The following is a 15828-nucleotide window of genomic DNA, read 5'->3' as shown; positions in this document are numbered from 1 at the left end:
CCCCTTTTGCTGATAGACTTCTGCTTTAAATTCCGTATGTCTTAAGGGATATAAATCCGTATCTTATCAGCAAGTGGGAATTGTCTCCAACCTACCACAAAATAAACATGCTGGGATGTATGATAATATAAAGCATCACTATACAGCATTCTTTAAAAAAAACAAAAAAAACTGTATGAGTTTGTTTGCCTGTAGCTATTTCCCTTTCATAGTGTTTAGAGCTACTGTACCATTGACTAGATTGGACGGTCGTTGTGTACTAACACCAATAATCTTTCTTTCATATTTCAGTACCTGAAGAGGAAGCCACAACCGTAAGTTCACAGCAGGTTTGAATGAGGTGTCTTAAGGGGAGATCTGAGAGAGTGCAATATGGGGACATTTATTCATTAATGTTATTATCCCTTCTATTCTCCAGTCACTTCTCTTCTCTGGAATAGTCTTCTCTCACTTTAGTTTCCCTTTCTAGTTAATATAACATTTGAGTCTCCACACTCACTCCCAATTTCTATTTTTTTTTCAATCTCTCCTGATTCTGTTGTCTTGCAATGGTTCAATGAAATACATTGTAATCATTACCATTGGAGGCAATACTAAACATCTAGTTCACAATAATGCAATTATCCTTGGGTTTTATTTCATTGCATCTATTTCTCTAAAGTCTTGTTTTCCTCATTCATTTTACAGATTATTCCCACAGCCGGCCAAGTGAACACTCGGGTATGTTACCTTCTAACCCAGACTGAAAAAAATGATCTAGTGCCCACACAGTGGGGCTTATTCACTATGCGCATCATCATGCAGAAAGTCCATCAACATCATGGTCATGGACATACTGTATGATCACTGCTACAGCTCATTAGCGAATGAGACCCAGTGGTTATGGTGGCCAAGGCTACCAATGCTATAAACGCTAAAATGCATCCTCAGATTTTTTTTTACAGTACGGTTCATTATACCAGGGGTGCGCAACTGGGGGACGTGCAAGGTTTTCAAGGGGTGGCGCGGTGGTTGTAGAGGCCCCACGCGCTTCCCCAAGGCATTTAAATTAAATGCCGGGGGATCGTGTGAGGCCTCTGCAACTTCCCTTACCTTGTCTTCAGTGACGTGTCGCCATGGCAATGCGGCGTCAAATGATGCAGCGGGTCACGTGACCCCGTGGCGTTATTTGATGCTGAGGACAAGGTAAGGAGGGGGGCAAGAGCAGGGAGGAAGAGCTGTCAGGGGGCGCAACGGGGAAAGTTTGCGCACCCCTGCATTATATTATAGCTCTGATGGATTGGGTTATATTTAGGGTTTCCAAGTTTTTTGTTTTAATGTTATTGTAAAATTATTATTTTTACATTTTTCCAGTGTTTTTAGTTTCTTCAAAAAATTGTTTACCAGTGTTAACAATGAAAGAAAATGATCACACATTTACATTTGGTGCTTATAGATACACTTTGTTTTGTTTGTTTCTATACTGATTGTGCTGCCTTTGTCTCCTACCTGTGGCTGGGCTGCTACAGGAGGTGCAACTCAATAGGAAAGGATGCTTCATTTCTATGTTTTATTGGTGTAGCGCTGCTTCCCCCCCCCCCCCCCGCTGGGAGATTTACCCTGGCTACAGTCCTGTGTGGTGCTAGGTACCTGTATGGCTCAGGAGATGCTGAGAGTTCCGTGATGACTTAGGGACACAGGACAGGCTCACAGTGATCCTTGATGTTCTTTCTTGGTGTCAGCACCTCCAGCTATAGTGGGCCCCAGTAGAACTGAAGGCAATCCCCACCATGACAGTCTTTTATCCCCATACAACTGTCTAATAGATTGCGACTCAGCCAGATATATAAAAAGGATGGTCTTTATTATGCAGCCACTGCTGATGTTCTTACAGCAATTGCCAGGATAGCTTCCGGGCTCCTGGATGGTACGGGCCTGCTGGTAATGATGAGGCCTCACTGCAGTAGTTGATTGCACCCAGTCCATGAGGGACTGAGCACTTGTCTCTCTCCTAGCCGGCAGGAGATTTGGCTTACATCCTTATCCCTTGAGGGGGATGAGGGAAAGACCTGAACCCCACCCTGTGAGGGCTGGGTTCATCTCTATAATTTAGGACACCTCCGCCTTGGTGCAAAAGGGAAGGGCACACGATCTGCATCCTTATTGGACACATGCAGATTCCCATGTCACCGCCTCCACTGCAACTCAAAGAGGCTGCAGGAGGTGGGGGAAAACCACATAGGATGGCCTGTCACTGTCTGAATCTTACTAGAACTTACGTAACAGGAAGGCAGAAAGATAGCTGGCACAGCCATGGCTACATTGGTTTTAACCCAAAGTGCAAGATCTGTCGGTGTGGTTTTTTTTCACTTAAAACCTAAACCAAGACTCCTTAGATATATTACTATATATTATACATGCCAATATTAAATATGTACATTTCCATTTGCTTTAACCAAATGTTCTCACAAACTTAAAATTATGAAAAATTATAGTGTGTATAATAATGACACAGCCTTTGTGTATATTAGCCCAATACAATGTTCTGTTTTGTCTGTTTCCTGGCCCTTGTAGCCTGGGTGTGAATATGTTAAGTGTTCCAAAGATACAACTTGTCGTCCTGGTGAAATGGTTATAGTGAAGCCAAACCCTGCGGATCCTTGCTGTCCCATGTATGAATGTGGTAAGTACAGATACAACAAAGTGTCAAATATGCTTTGATCTTACAATGAACTGCAAATATATAGTTATACAGTAGTTATTGGAAATGAACTGTGTCATTTATGTATTTAATGGATAGAGAGGGCACAATGGTTAGGATTTAGTTAATTGAATCAATTAGACGACAATATCAAATAAATCTGTGCCACAACATTAAAAACCACGTTAGGCAACATACCAATTACGTTTACAAGGTGGCAAATTAGGGAGGTTGTTACCAAATGGACCATATAACTAAGCCGTCTTCTTCTGAGACAGCTTGAATGCTGGAAGACCCCTTAGAGCTCATTCAAGTCAATGGGCTGTAAGGGCTCTTCCATCAACCAAAGGGGTTTTATGGTAGAAGACAGCTTAGTAAATATGGGCCAATATCAGCACCCGATTTATCAAAGAAGAAAATCCCATTACTCTCAATGGGATCCCGTTTCTTTCATAAGTTTGTTACACTGTTTTGTTCAATTTACCCCAGTTTGGAGTCAGGACACTTTGATAAATAGACTCCTATATTTTAATCAACTGGGCTTTATCTGACACTTCTTAATTACTCATTAGGAAAATTTGTGGATTTTTTTTCCTTCTCACATCTTTATGCAATTACATTATCCACATTTACACTTACTAGATTTGATCAGCATCTCTATAATACACTGAAAGAATTATAGTGTATAACTAACAGATTATTAATCCCAGTATGCTTTCTTGACAGAGCCCTCTACCACACCACCATCTGTTACAACTACAAAGGTATGCTTCTATCATCTTGAAATAGTGTTGGACATTAGATATGTAGAAAGAGCATATTCAGAATCATGTTCCATCTGTAAACTTGTGAAACTGTGTAATTGGTCTAAACAAATGAAGCAAATCCACGTAATCGATGTTCTGTTTTTGGTGTTCCCATCCTCAAACATGTAGGCTGCCTGATAAATCCTTGGTTGTGTGATACAAAGAGGATTTATCTAGCTACAGAATGTTCATGTTATATACGAATACTGTACTCATATCTGTGTTTGTGTGTTTTTGTATCTTGTAGGAGATTTGTAAGAATGTAAAGTGCCCTATTATAACATGTGACAAGATAGGTTATACACTGGTGGCCACCCTTGGAACTGATCCCTGCTGTTATCAGTATTCGTGTGGTAAGTACAAGTGTGAACAATTTCACCAATTAATATGTAGTAAACAAACACACAGTTTAGCATGTGAAACATAGCCAGGTGCTTATAAGAATTCTGGAAATCATTTCACACTCGTGAAGAGTTTTACTTCTGCATTTTCTATGTCTATTGATTTATGCCAATGTGCAAATCTAGCATAGTGAGGAAATAAATGACAAGATTGACTAGATTGGAAAGTCCTTGTGTACTAACACCAATAATCTTTCTTTCATATTTCAGTCCCTGAAGAGGAAGTCACTACTGTAAGTTCACAGGAGGTTTGAATGAGGTGTCTTAAGGGGAGATGTGAGAGAGTGCAATGTGGGATACATTTATACATTAATGTTATTAAACCTTCTATTCTCCAGTCACTTCTCTTCTCTCTGTTATTCTCTCCTTTTCTAGTTTCTATGTAGTGTTTGGTGCCCCACACTCACTCTGTACCTCTCTTGTTTGATTCCCCATTCGTGTTGAAGAGTTTCTCCTGATTTTGTTTTCTTGCATAGATCTAAATCCAAATAAAATACTTCATATTCTCTAAAATTTGAGGCAGTAACTGTCTATTTCATAATAATGCAATGATCCTTCGATTTAATTTCATTGCTTCTACATGTTTTTATAGTCTTGTTTTCTTAATTTATTTCACAGATTATGCCAACCACCAGCAAAATCTATACTCAGGTATGTTCCATTCTAACACAGGCTGTTACATGAGGTTGAACTCAAGAGGAAATTATAATTCATTATCCGTTGGTGATGTTTTCTTTTTCAGTTAAAACCTAACATTGGCATCTCTAGCTATATTACTATATTTTATACATGACAATATTTAAAATCTACGTTTCCATCAGCTTCTCACAAACATAAAGTGATGTAAAATGCAAGTATATAATAATGATACAGCCTTTGTGTATATTAGCGCAATTAACTGTTCTGTTTTGTCTGTTTCTTGGCCCTTGTAGCCTGGATGTGAATATGTTAAGTGTTCGAAAGATACAACTTGTCGTCCAGGTGAAATGGTTATAGTGAAGCCAAACCCTGAGGATCCTTGCTGCCCCTTGTATGAATGTGGTAAGTACAGATACAACAAAGTGTCAGATATGCTTTAATCTCACAATGAACTGCAAATATATAGTTATAGTAATTGGAAATGAACTGTGTCATTAGTGTAAGAGGTTACAAGGTGTAAATAAATAGGCTGATAACCATATTTATTTAATGGACAGAGAGGGCACAATGGTTAGGATTTATTTAATTGAATCAATTATATAACAATATTAAATAAATCTTTGCCACAACATATAAAACACATCAGGTAGCATAGCAATTATGTTGACAAGGTAGCATATTAGGGAGGTTGTTAACCGAACTGGAGCAAAACTACCAAATTGTTACGCCGGTGCTGCCCGCAGACCAGACCCGTTCCTTTCACTGAGGTGAGGAACGTATAGAAGCACGCACCCGCAGCAAAGGGAGCGTGTCCGGAGTGTGGTGATATTGGCGTTGCCAGGCCAGGTGTATTTCGCTAGCAATACTTGCCGGTACCGGTGTAGAAATGCCGTTATCGTTGCCGTTAACCAAGGTCTGGGATTGGAGAATACGGGAAGGTCGTTTGTCCAAGCAGGGGTCTAGAGCCAGAGAGAGACGTCCGCCAAGCCAAGTCGTAACCTGAGTGAATGAGAGAGAAAACGCCAGAGTAGTAATCCAAGTGAAAACTATGTCGAGCAATGAATGATAGGAAGGACTGGCATTATAAAGTGTGGCTGACCAATCAGAAGTGAAGGCAGACCTGGAGGACTGCGTGGAGCCATCCTGGATAGGTTCCCTTGATTGGCAGGCAGGTGAGGACTCTTGTCTTGACAGGAGATCATATTACTGTGTTGGGGGCGGGTCTTCACTGCCAGAGCAGTGAATAAATTAACTTCGCCCGGCGCGCGCTGTTCCGGCGCGCGCCCGAGCAACATGGCGGCCGCGTGAGGTACTGCAGGAAACCGGGGACGCCGAGGACGACGGGGAGCCCCCAGAACCGACGGAGGTGAGTAGCGCTGGCGAGGGGTGCGCGCCACGGCAGCGGGAGGGAATCCATCAGCAGAGGAACCGGGGCGCGGGCGCCGCGATCCCTGATTCCTCACAGTACCCCCCCCTTCAGGATCGGCCTCAGGACGATCCTTCCATGGTTTTGATGGAAACTTCTTACGAAAGCGTTTGAGGAGTCCTGGAGCATGAATATCTTTCAGGGGTACCCATGACCTCTCTTCGGGTCCAAAACCTCTCCAGTGGACCAAGAAGTGGACTTTACCTTTAGAAAGACGGGAATCCAGTAGAGCCTGTATTTCATACTCTTCGTTACCCTGTACCATCACAGGATCTGGTTTCGAAGTGTGATCCGGAAAGAGGCTACTGGAGATAAAAGGTTTGAGAAGTGAGGTGTGAAAGACATTCGGAATTCTCATGCTTTGAGGAAGTTGGAGTCGAAAAGAAACCGGATTAACCTGCTCCAAAATAGAAAAGGGACCCAGGAACCTAGGAGCCAATTTGAGGGAAGGCGTTTTGAGACGGATGTTCTTGGATGATAGCCAAACCTTGTCCCCGGGTTTGTATTCGGGTGCTGGGCGACGGTGACGATCAGCCTGATTTTTAGATGTCAAGGATGCTTTTTGTAATGCAGATTGTATTCTGGACCAAGAGTCTTGTAGAAGAGCAATATGTTCGTCCACGGCTGGTACCCCAGAGGATCTTTTAGTAATAGGTAGGCGAGCCGGATGGAATCCGTAGTTGATAAAGAAGGGAGTCTCGTGCGTGGACTCATTCCTGGAAGAATTGAATGCGTACTCAGCCCAGATAAGTAATTCTGCCCAGTCATCCTGAGAATTAGAGACGAAGCACCTTAAGTATTTCTCGAGGGATTGATTAACCCTCTCGGTCTGTCCGTTGGATTGAGGGTGATATCCAGAAGAAAAGGAAGACGAGATACCTAGTCTCTTGGTGAAATTTCTCCAGAACTTGGAGACGAACTGGGAACCCCGATCGGACACGATGGATGTAGGAATCCCATGGATCCGGAAAATCTCTTTGGCAAAAATATCCGCAAGGGCGGGTGAGGAGGGTAATCCTTTGAGAGGGATAAAGTGTGCCATCTTGGAAAACCGATCTACTACCACAAGAATGGTATTCATGCCATTCGACCTAGGTAACTCCACAATAAAATCCATCGAAATGTGGGACCAGGGACGCTCCGGAATAGGTAAAGGTAAGAGAAGACCCTGAGGTTTCTGACGAGGAATCTTGTTACGCGCACATACCGGACAGGACCGTGTAAATTCCAGAATGGTTTTAGCCATATTGGGCCACCAAAAGGTACGACGGATGAGATCCAAGGTTTTCTTGAATCCAGGATGCCCTGCCGAACGGACGGCGTGTCCCCAGTCCAGTATTTCAGGGATAAATTTGGGTTCCACATACAAAGAGTCTTTAGGAACCACAAGACCGGACGGGAGGTTCTCTTGAGACTTGATGATCCTCTCCAGATTCTTGAATGCCACAGCTGCTAAGATTCTTTGTTTAGGGAGGATGGACTCAGTGGTTTTCTCTGATCTCTCTTCAGAAGAGTATTGCCGGGAGAGAGCATCCGCCTTGACGTTCTTAGTGCCGGGAATGTATGAGAGAACAAAATTGAATCTAGAGAAAAATAACGACCAGCGAGCTTGGCGAGGACCTAAGCGACGGGCATTCTCAATGTACAATAAGTTCTTATGGTCTGTAAGGATGGTGAAAGGCTCTTTTGACCCCTCCAAAAGATGTCTCCATTCTTGAAGAGCCATTTTGACGGCCAAAAGTTCCCTATTGCCCACGTCATAATTCCTCTCTGCCGATGAAAATCTTTTGGAGAAAAACCCGCAAGGATGAAGTTTATCCTGGGAAGAAAATTTCTGCGACAGAACCGCCCCAGCCCCACAGTCCGAAGCGTCAACCTCTAAGGTGAAGGGGAAATTCGTGTTAGGGTGTCGAAGGATGGGAGCAGAGACAAAAGTTTGTTTCAGTGTCTCGAATGCTGTGACAGCTTCTGGAGACCAAGATGAAGGGTCTGCACCTTTTTTGGTCAGTGCCGTGATAGGAGCGACAATGGTGGAAAAGTTGCGGATAAACTTCCGGTAATAATTAGAAAAACCCAAAAACCGTTGAACAGCTTTGAGGGAATTGGGTTGTGGCCAATCCACGACGGCCTTTAGCTTTTCTGGGTCCATGGCCAAACCTTTGTTGGAGATAATGTATCCGAGAAAAGAAGTGGTAGACTGATGAAAAATGCACTTCTCCATTTTAGCAAACAACCGGTTCTCGCGGAGGCGTGAAAGCACAAACTTCGTATGGATGACATGATCCTGTAAGTTTTGAGAAAAAATAAGGATGTCATCCAGGTATACAATGACAAATATATTTAGAACGTCACGAAAGATGTCATTGATGAAGTCCTGAAAAACTGCCGGTGCGTTGCATAACCCGAAGGGCATCACTAGATATTCGTAGTGTCCGCTACGGGTGTTGAAGGCAGTCTTCCATTCATCGCCCTCCCGGATGCGGATGAGGTTGTATGCCCCACGGAGATCCAGTTTAGTAAAGAGATTGGCCCCCTGAAGTCTATCAAAGAGTTCGGAGATGAGTGGGAGTGGATAACGATTCTTCACCGTGATATGGTTCAGACCCCGGTAATCAATACATGGTCTGAGAGTACCATCTTTCTTTTTGACAAAGAAGAATCCAGCCCCCGCAGGAGAATTGGAATGACGTATGAAGCCCCGCTTAAGATTCTCACGAATATATTCGTCCATAGCTTTGGTCTCGGGCAACGAGAGAGGATAAGATTTGGCTTTCGGCAAGGTATAACCAGGTACCAGATCAATCGGACAATCGTAGGAACGATGAGGAGGTAGAAGTTCAGACTGAGCCTTGCTGAAAACGTCCAAGAATTCGGCGTATGGAGAAGGCAACTCCCTTAGAGAATTTGATGTATTGGCTAATAGAAAGGATTGTTGCTTGATAGAGGACAAAGGTTTTTCTGACCTTGACCTCCAGTTAATAGGGTTAGGAGACACCCAATCGATGAGTGGATTATGCTTCTGTAACCAGGGCAAGCCAAGCGTGATAGGTGTTCCTGGGGCATGAATAACATCAAAACCCAGAGTCTCTTTGTGAGAAGGAGTAGAAAGGGTGATAGGTCCGGTCTCTAAGGAGATATAAGCCGGGGTGAGAGGTCGATTATCAATCCCGACCAAGGCAACGGGAGAGTCCTTCCTGGAAAGCGGAATTTGATTTTGCTCAGAAAAGGTTTGATCTATGAAATTCCCTCCTGCGCCGGAATCGATAAATGCAGCAGTGGAGGTGCGGAAAGTCGGTCCTGAAAGAGAGACGGGAATAGTCAATCTTTTGGGAAGTTCCCTTCTGGGAGGGGGACAAGGAGATTCAGTACCCAGAGAGCGCCCCTTCGTACTCACTGGGCTTAGTCGTTTCCCGGAGATGGAGGATGATTACGGGTACGCTGCTCAGAAGCTCCGCAATGATGGCACGATTCCCCAGTAGAGCGAAGTTGTCGTGACGGTACCCGAGGTTGCTGAACTCCAAGTTGCATCGGCTCTGGAGCTTCCAGCGCCGGTAACGGGGATACGACGGGTCTCTGGTTAGTAGAGAACCTGGAAAAGGAAGCACGGAAAGACGTAGCCCGGGGAAGCTGACGCTGAGCGCGGCGTACCTGAAGGCGCTGATCCATACGAGTAGCCAGGTTGATGAGATCCTCCAGTAACTCTGGCCTGGTGTGGGAAGCAAGTTCATCCTTCAGAGACTCCGATAGACCTCTCCAGAAGGCGGCGACTAAAGCCTCCTGACCCCAATGAGTCTCAGCTGCTACGGTTCTGAATTCCAAGGCGTATTGACCCACAGGCCGACGTCCCTGTGTAAGCTCTAGCAGGGTATCAGAAGCAGTCTCTTGACGTGCGGGGATATCAAAAACCTGTCGAAAGTCCCGTCTGAAGGCCGCGTAATCGCGGGTAATATCAGGGCGTAGTTCCCAGATCGGAGAGGCCCATGCCAGTGCATTACCTGTGAGCAGACTATATACGTAGGCTACCTTTTTCCGGCCAGTAGCATACAGCTGGGGAGCCATCTCGAACTGGATCTCGCACTGGTTGAGAAAACCACGACAGGTGTGTGGATCCCCTGCGTAGGGCCTTGGAGCCGGAATCTTCGGTACTGAAAATGAAGTGGAAGATAAGTCAGACTGCGCCGGGGGTGCAGCCGCAGGCGGAGCCTGTAAAGGGCGGTCCGATACCTGTTGGGAGAGGAGAGCCACTTGATCCGTTAAGGCCTGTATTTGTTGGTACATGGCCGTCATCATAGAGTCCACAGTCTGGTCTGCGTCTTGTGGGCTCGACATAATGTTACGCCGGTGCTGCCCGCAGACCAGACCCGTTCCTTTCACTGAGGTGAGGAACGTATAGAAGCACGCACCCGCAGCAAAGGGAGCGTGTCCGGAGTGTGGTGATATTGGCGTTGCCAGGCCAGGTGTATTTCGCTAGCAATACTTGCCGGTACCGGTGTAGAAATGCCGTTATCGTTGCCGTTAACCAAGGTCTGGGATTGGAGAATACGGGAAGGTCGTTTGTCCAAGCAGGGGTCTAGAGCCAGAGAGAGACGTCCGCCAAGCCAAGTCGTAACCTGAGTGAATGAGAGAGAAAACGCCAGAGTAGTAATCCAAGTGAAAACTATGTCGAGCAATGAATGATAGGAAGGACTGGCATTATAAAGTGTGGCTGACCAATCAGAAGTGAAGGCAGACCTGGAGGACTGCGTGGAGCCATCCTGGATAGGTTCCCTTGATTGGCAGGCAGGTGAGGACTCTTGTCTTGACAGGAGATCATATTACTGTGTTGGGGGCGGGTCTTCACTGCCAGAGCAGTGAATAAATTAACTTCGCCCGGCGCGCGCTGTTCCGGCGCGCGCCCGAGCAACATGGCGGCCGCGTGAGGTACTGCAGGAAACCGGGGACGCCGAGGACGACGGGGAGCCCCCAGAACCGACGGAGGTGAGTAGCGCTGGCGAGGGGTGCGCGCCACGGCAGCGGGAGGGAATCCATCAGCAGAGGAACCGGGGCGCGGGCGCCGCGATCCCTGATTCCTCACACAAATGGACCATATAACTAAGCCGTCTTATTCTGAGACACCTTGAATGCTGGAAGACCCCTTACAGCCCATTCAAGTCAATGGGCTGTAAGGTGTCTTCCATCAACAAAAGGGGTTTTATGGTAGAAGACAGCTTAGTAAATATTGGCCAACATCAGCACCAGATTTATCAAAGAAGAAAATCCCATTACTCTCAATGGGATCACGTCTCTTTTATAAGTTTGTTACACTGTTTTGTTCAATTTACCCCAGTTTGGAGTCAGGACACTTTGATAAATAGACTCCTATATTTTAATCAACTGGGCTTTATCTGCCACTTCTTAATTCCTCATTAGGAACATTTGGGATTTTTTTTTCCTTCTCACATCTTTATGCAATTACATTATCCACATTTACACTTACTAGATTTGATCAGCATCTCTATAATACACCGAAAGAATTATACTGTATAACTAACAGATTATTAATCCCAGTATGCTTTCTTGACAGAGCCCTCTACCACACCACCATCTGTTACAACTACAAAGGTATGCTTCTATCATCTTGAAATAGTGTTGGACATTAGATATGTAGAAAGAGCATATTCAGAATCATGTTCCATCTGTAAACTTGTGAAACTGTGTAATTGGTCTAAAAAAATGAAGCAAATCCACATAATCAACGTTCTGTTTTTGGTGTTCCTATCCTCAAACCATGTAGGCTGCCTGATAAATCCTTTGTTGTGTGATACAAAGAGGATTTATCTAGCTACAGAATGTTCATGTTATATACGACTACTGTACTCATATCCTGTGTTTGTGTGTTTTTGTATCTTGTAGGAGATTTGTAAGAATGTAGAGTGCCCTATTATAAAATGTGACAAGATAGGTTATACACTGGTGGCCACCCTTGGGTCGGATCCCTGCTGTTATCAGTATTCATGTGGTAAGTACAAGGACGAACAATTTCACCAATTTATATGTAGTAAACAAACCCACAGTTTAGCATGTGATACATAGCCAGGTGCTTAAAAGAATTCTGGAAATCATGTCACACACATGAAGAGTTTTACTTCTGCATTTTCTATGTCTATTGATTTATGCCAATGTGCAAATCTAGCACAGTGAGGAAATAAATGACAAAATTGATTAGTTTGGAAAGTGGAGTAGAGAGTAGTATAATGCTGCCCTCGGATACATGAAGCTGAAGGTTTTATTTCCACCTTATGTATCTTTAATGTAACATAAGTTTAATAGATAATAAGAACATGTTTCCTTCCTTCAATCCGGGGAATAACTTGCAGACCTGTAACGTGCTTTATAGCTTTATCTACATAAGTGTTAATTTGCTAGTAAGCATCAGAGCAGCATAAGGATAAAATGATGAATGTGCAGTATCAGTCATGTCTACCAACATTGTGTGATCTTGGTCATATTGATTCATTTTATTTCAAATGAATTGAAGTTAACAATGTATCACACCCCTTCTACTGCACACTTACAGTCTCCAAAACATCTAGTCAAAATGTCCAAACATATTATCGGGAAGGTCTCTCCTAGGCTTATAGACGCTGACAGCCAGCACTAGTTTAGGGTTCTGTTTCTCTTTTGAAAAGTTTTAAAGGTCTTGGCGTGTATAGTCATACTCTATATTATCATACATCCCAGTAAGTTTATTTAGTGAGATATTGGAGAAAATCCCGCCTTGCTGATAAACTGCAGAATTGTATCCTTTATCATACAGAACTAGTAAATAAACTGAATTAGTAGTGTGTGCAGTTACCTATTTCCCTTTCTTAGTGGTTAGAGATACCATTGACTAGATTGGAAAGTCCTTGTGTACTAACAACAATAATCTTTCTTTCATATTTCAGTCCCTGAAGAGGAAGACACTACTGTAAGTTCACATGAGGGTTGAATGAGGTGTCTTAAGGGGAGATGTGAGAGAGTGCAATGTGGGATACATTTATAAATGAATGTTATTATCCCTTCTATTCTCCCTTCTATACTTCCCTTTTCTCTAATTCTGTTCTCTTCTGTTCTAGTTTCTATGTAGTTTTTTTGTGGTCTACACTTACTCTGTTCCTCTCTTGTTTGATACCCCATTCATGTTGGAGAATTTCTCCTGATTTTGTTTTCTTGCATACAGTAGATCTAAATCCAAATAAAATACTTCATATTTTCTACAATTTGAGGCAGTAACAAGCCAATGCTAACTATTTCATAATAATGCAATGATCCTTGGATTTAATTTCATTGCATCTGCTTTTTTTTTAAAAGTCTTGTTTTCTTCATTTATTTCACAGATTATGCCAACCACCAGCAAGATCTATACTCAGGTATGTTCCCTTCTCACACAGGCTGTTAAAATCAGTCTAGCACACACAATTGGGCTCATTCAATATACTTTAATAGCAGTTCCTCTTACAGAAAGTCCATTGCACGAGGGAATTTAGTGTATGATACTGCTACAGATGATTAGTGAATGAAACCCAGTGTTTATGATGGATCATTGGCTTTGCAAACACTGAAATGCACTAGCATTTAGTTTTTTTTTTACTGTGCACTGTATTACTTATTCTAGATTTCAATGATTACATTATGTTCTCTGATTCTAGTATTAGTGTTTATTTTGTTTTATATAAAATTAATTTTTTCTGTAGTTTTAATGTAATTAAAAAAAACCTGTGTTTATCACTGTTAAGAATGAAAGTTGACATATAAATTTGGTGTTTATCATGGCACTTATTTTTAGTTTTCATACTCCCTTAGAGTTGCTTTTGTCTCCTACCTGTATTAGGGCTGCTAGAAAAGGTGGAACTCAATGGAAAAATTATACTAGATTTATGATTTTTATTGGTTCTCATCCAAAAAGCAAGATGATTCATTGATGATGTTTTACAGTTAAAAACTAAAATCACCATCCCTAACTATATTACTATGTATTATACATAGCAATATTTCATTTGTACTTTTCCATCAGTTTCAGCTTGTTACAAACAAAGTGATGTCAAATGCAAGTGTATGATAATGATACAGTCTTGGTGTCTATTAGCCCAATTAAATGTTATGTTTTGTCTGTTTCCTGCCCTTGTAGTATCGGTGTGAAAATGTCAAGTGTCCCGAAGATATAACTTGTCGTCCTGGTGAAACAATTACAGTAAAGTCAAACGCCGTGGAGCCTTGCTGCCCCTTGTATGAATGTGGTAAGTACAGGTGCAACAGAGTCTCAAATAAGCTTTGAGCTCAATGTAAACTGCAAACACATAGCTATAGATATTGGATACGAACTGTGTCATTAGTGTAAGAGGTTACATAATAAATATGCTGATAACAATATTTATTTTATGGATAGAGATGGCACAATGGCTTGGATTTAGTTAATTCAATTAATCATATGACAATATCAAATAAATCTTTGCCACAACATATAAAAGACTTCAGGTAGCATACCAATTATGTTGAAAAGGTGGAATATTAGAGAGGTTGCGAACGGAACTGGAGCAAAACTAATCAATGGACCATATTAACTAAGCAGTCTTCTGTTGAGACGCCTTCAATGCTGGAAGACCGCGTATAGCCCATTAGAGTCAATGGATTGCAAGGTGTCTTCCATCACCAAAAGGGGTTTTATGGTATAAGATTACTTAGTATTTATGGGCCAATATCAGCACCATTACTCTCAATGGGATCCTGTTTCTTTTATACATTTGTTACACTGTTTTAGTCAATTTCCCCCAGTTTGGAGTCAGGACACTTTGATAAATAGACTCCTATATTTTAATCAACTGGGGTTTATCGAACACTTCTTAATTCCTCATTAGGAAAATAGGTGGTTTTGTTTGCTTAAAAAAGAGATTATTCTCCTATAACAGTCTTTTGGGAGCTAGTATATGAAGCTAATATCACAGAAACTTCTCCTTTCATATCCAATAATATGACTGTACTTGTAACCCGGAACCACTTCAATGTCCCTCCAGGGAAGGTCTGGTTAACCACATCTTGATAGCCTGAGTTTTACATTTCTATAATATACTCAACTTCCTTCCTTTTCTCTCAGTAGTTTGTTTTGGCAACAGTACAATGTACACTGTACTAATTACTAGATGTTACTGTATTATTGCGCATAATTTAAGACAAAGCACTTTTTTTGTGAAATATGGAAAAGGTGTTTTTTCTCTCTTCATCGTCAAACGTTGTTTTTTTGCCACTTCCCCAGTCATGGTTCTGTACACCTTTTCCCTATTGGATTATAATAGGCCCATACCTTTCCTTCCACTGTAATAAAGGATTTCCATTACTACTTAATAAGGCAAATACAAAGACTTGCATCTATCTAAACTGGACTGCTCCCTATACTCTCCTCTCCACTCTCCCACTGAAATTGGACATACATACTGTACAATATTTCATGAGATTCATTGTTTTCTTAACACTAATGAGTATTCTGTGGGTTTGTTAGCATTGTGAGATAAAGGAAGATCCGTGGGCCGTAATTACCAAGCAAAGCTCTGCTATAAGATACCTTCTAGTGCCGGAGGACACCTTACCACCCATGAACCTAAAAGGCATGTAAGGTATCTTCCAGTGCCAGAGGGTATCTTATGGCACTGCTTAGTAAATTTGGGCCAATATAACTTCTTTGCTGTTCCTTAGTTTTTGTTATCTTTTTTGAGTGCTAAATGTTGGAGGGTATGGAAAAAGGGTATAGAATTGAAGGGTGTAGAATTGGAGGGTATGGAAGTAGGTATAGATGGATCATCTAGTTGATATAAACAATTGTAAATAATATGATGGAAAGGACCAGCGTGAAATCCTATACTA

General features: G+C 42.4%; 1 protein-coding gene across 7 annotated transcripts in view; it reads left to right on the top strand.

Moving 5' to 3' along the window:
- The window catches only part of LOC142497578 (uncharacterized), an 80457-nt gene that overhangs the window by 51410 nt on the left and 13219 nt on the right, over positions 1-15828 (top strand). For 3 of the 7 annotated variants that reach the window (XM_075605577.1, XM_075605578.1, XM_075605575.1), the window contains 13 exons: positions 292-314; positions 688-720; positions 2554-2662; positions 3407-3444; positions 3734-3839; positions 4098-4120; positions 4506-4538; positions 4820-4928; positions 11516-11553; positions 11845-11950; positions 12879-12901; positions 13311-13343; positions 14102-14210. In XM_075605577.1, the coding sequence (XP_075461692.1) occupies positions 292-314; positions 688-720; positions 2554-2662; positions 3407-3444; positions 3734-3839; positions 4098-4120; positions 4506-4538; positions 4820-4928; positions 11516-11553; positions 11845-11950; positions 12879-12901; positions 13311-13343; positions 14102-14210 (783 nt within the window). The remainder of the gene's footprint in view (positions 1-291; positions 315-687; positions 721-2553; positions 2663-3406; positions 3445-3733; positions 3840-4097; positions 4121-4505; positions 4539-4819; positions 4929-11515; positions 11554-11844; positions 11951-12878; positions 12902-13310; positions 13344-14101; positions 14211-15828) is intronic. The other 4 variants (XM_075605581.1, XM_075605579.1, XM_075605580.1 and 1 more) reach the window with 4 other exon arrangements.

The sequence above is a fragment of the Ascaphus truei genome, chromosome 6 (genome assembly GCF_040206685.1).
Source record: "Ascaphus truei isolate aAscTru1 chromosome 6, aAscTru1.hap1, whole genome shotgun sequence".
Lineage (NCBI taxonomy): Eukaryota > Metazoa > Chordata > Amphibia > Anura > Ascaphidae > Ascaphus > Ascaphus truei.
The sequence above is the reverse complement of the archived record's forward strand: the minus strand, read 5'-3'. Positions and strand labels throughout refer to the sequence as shown.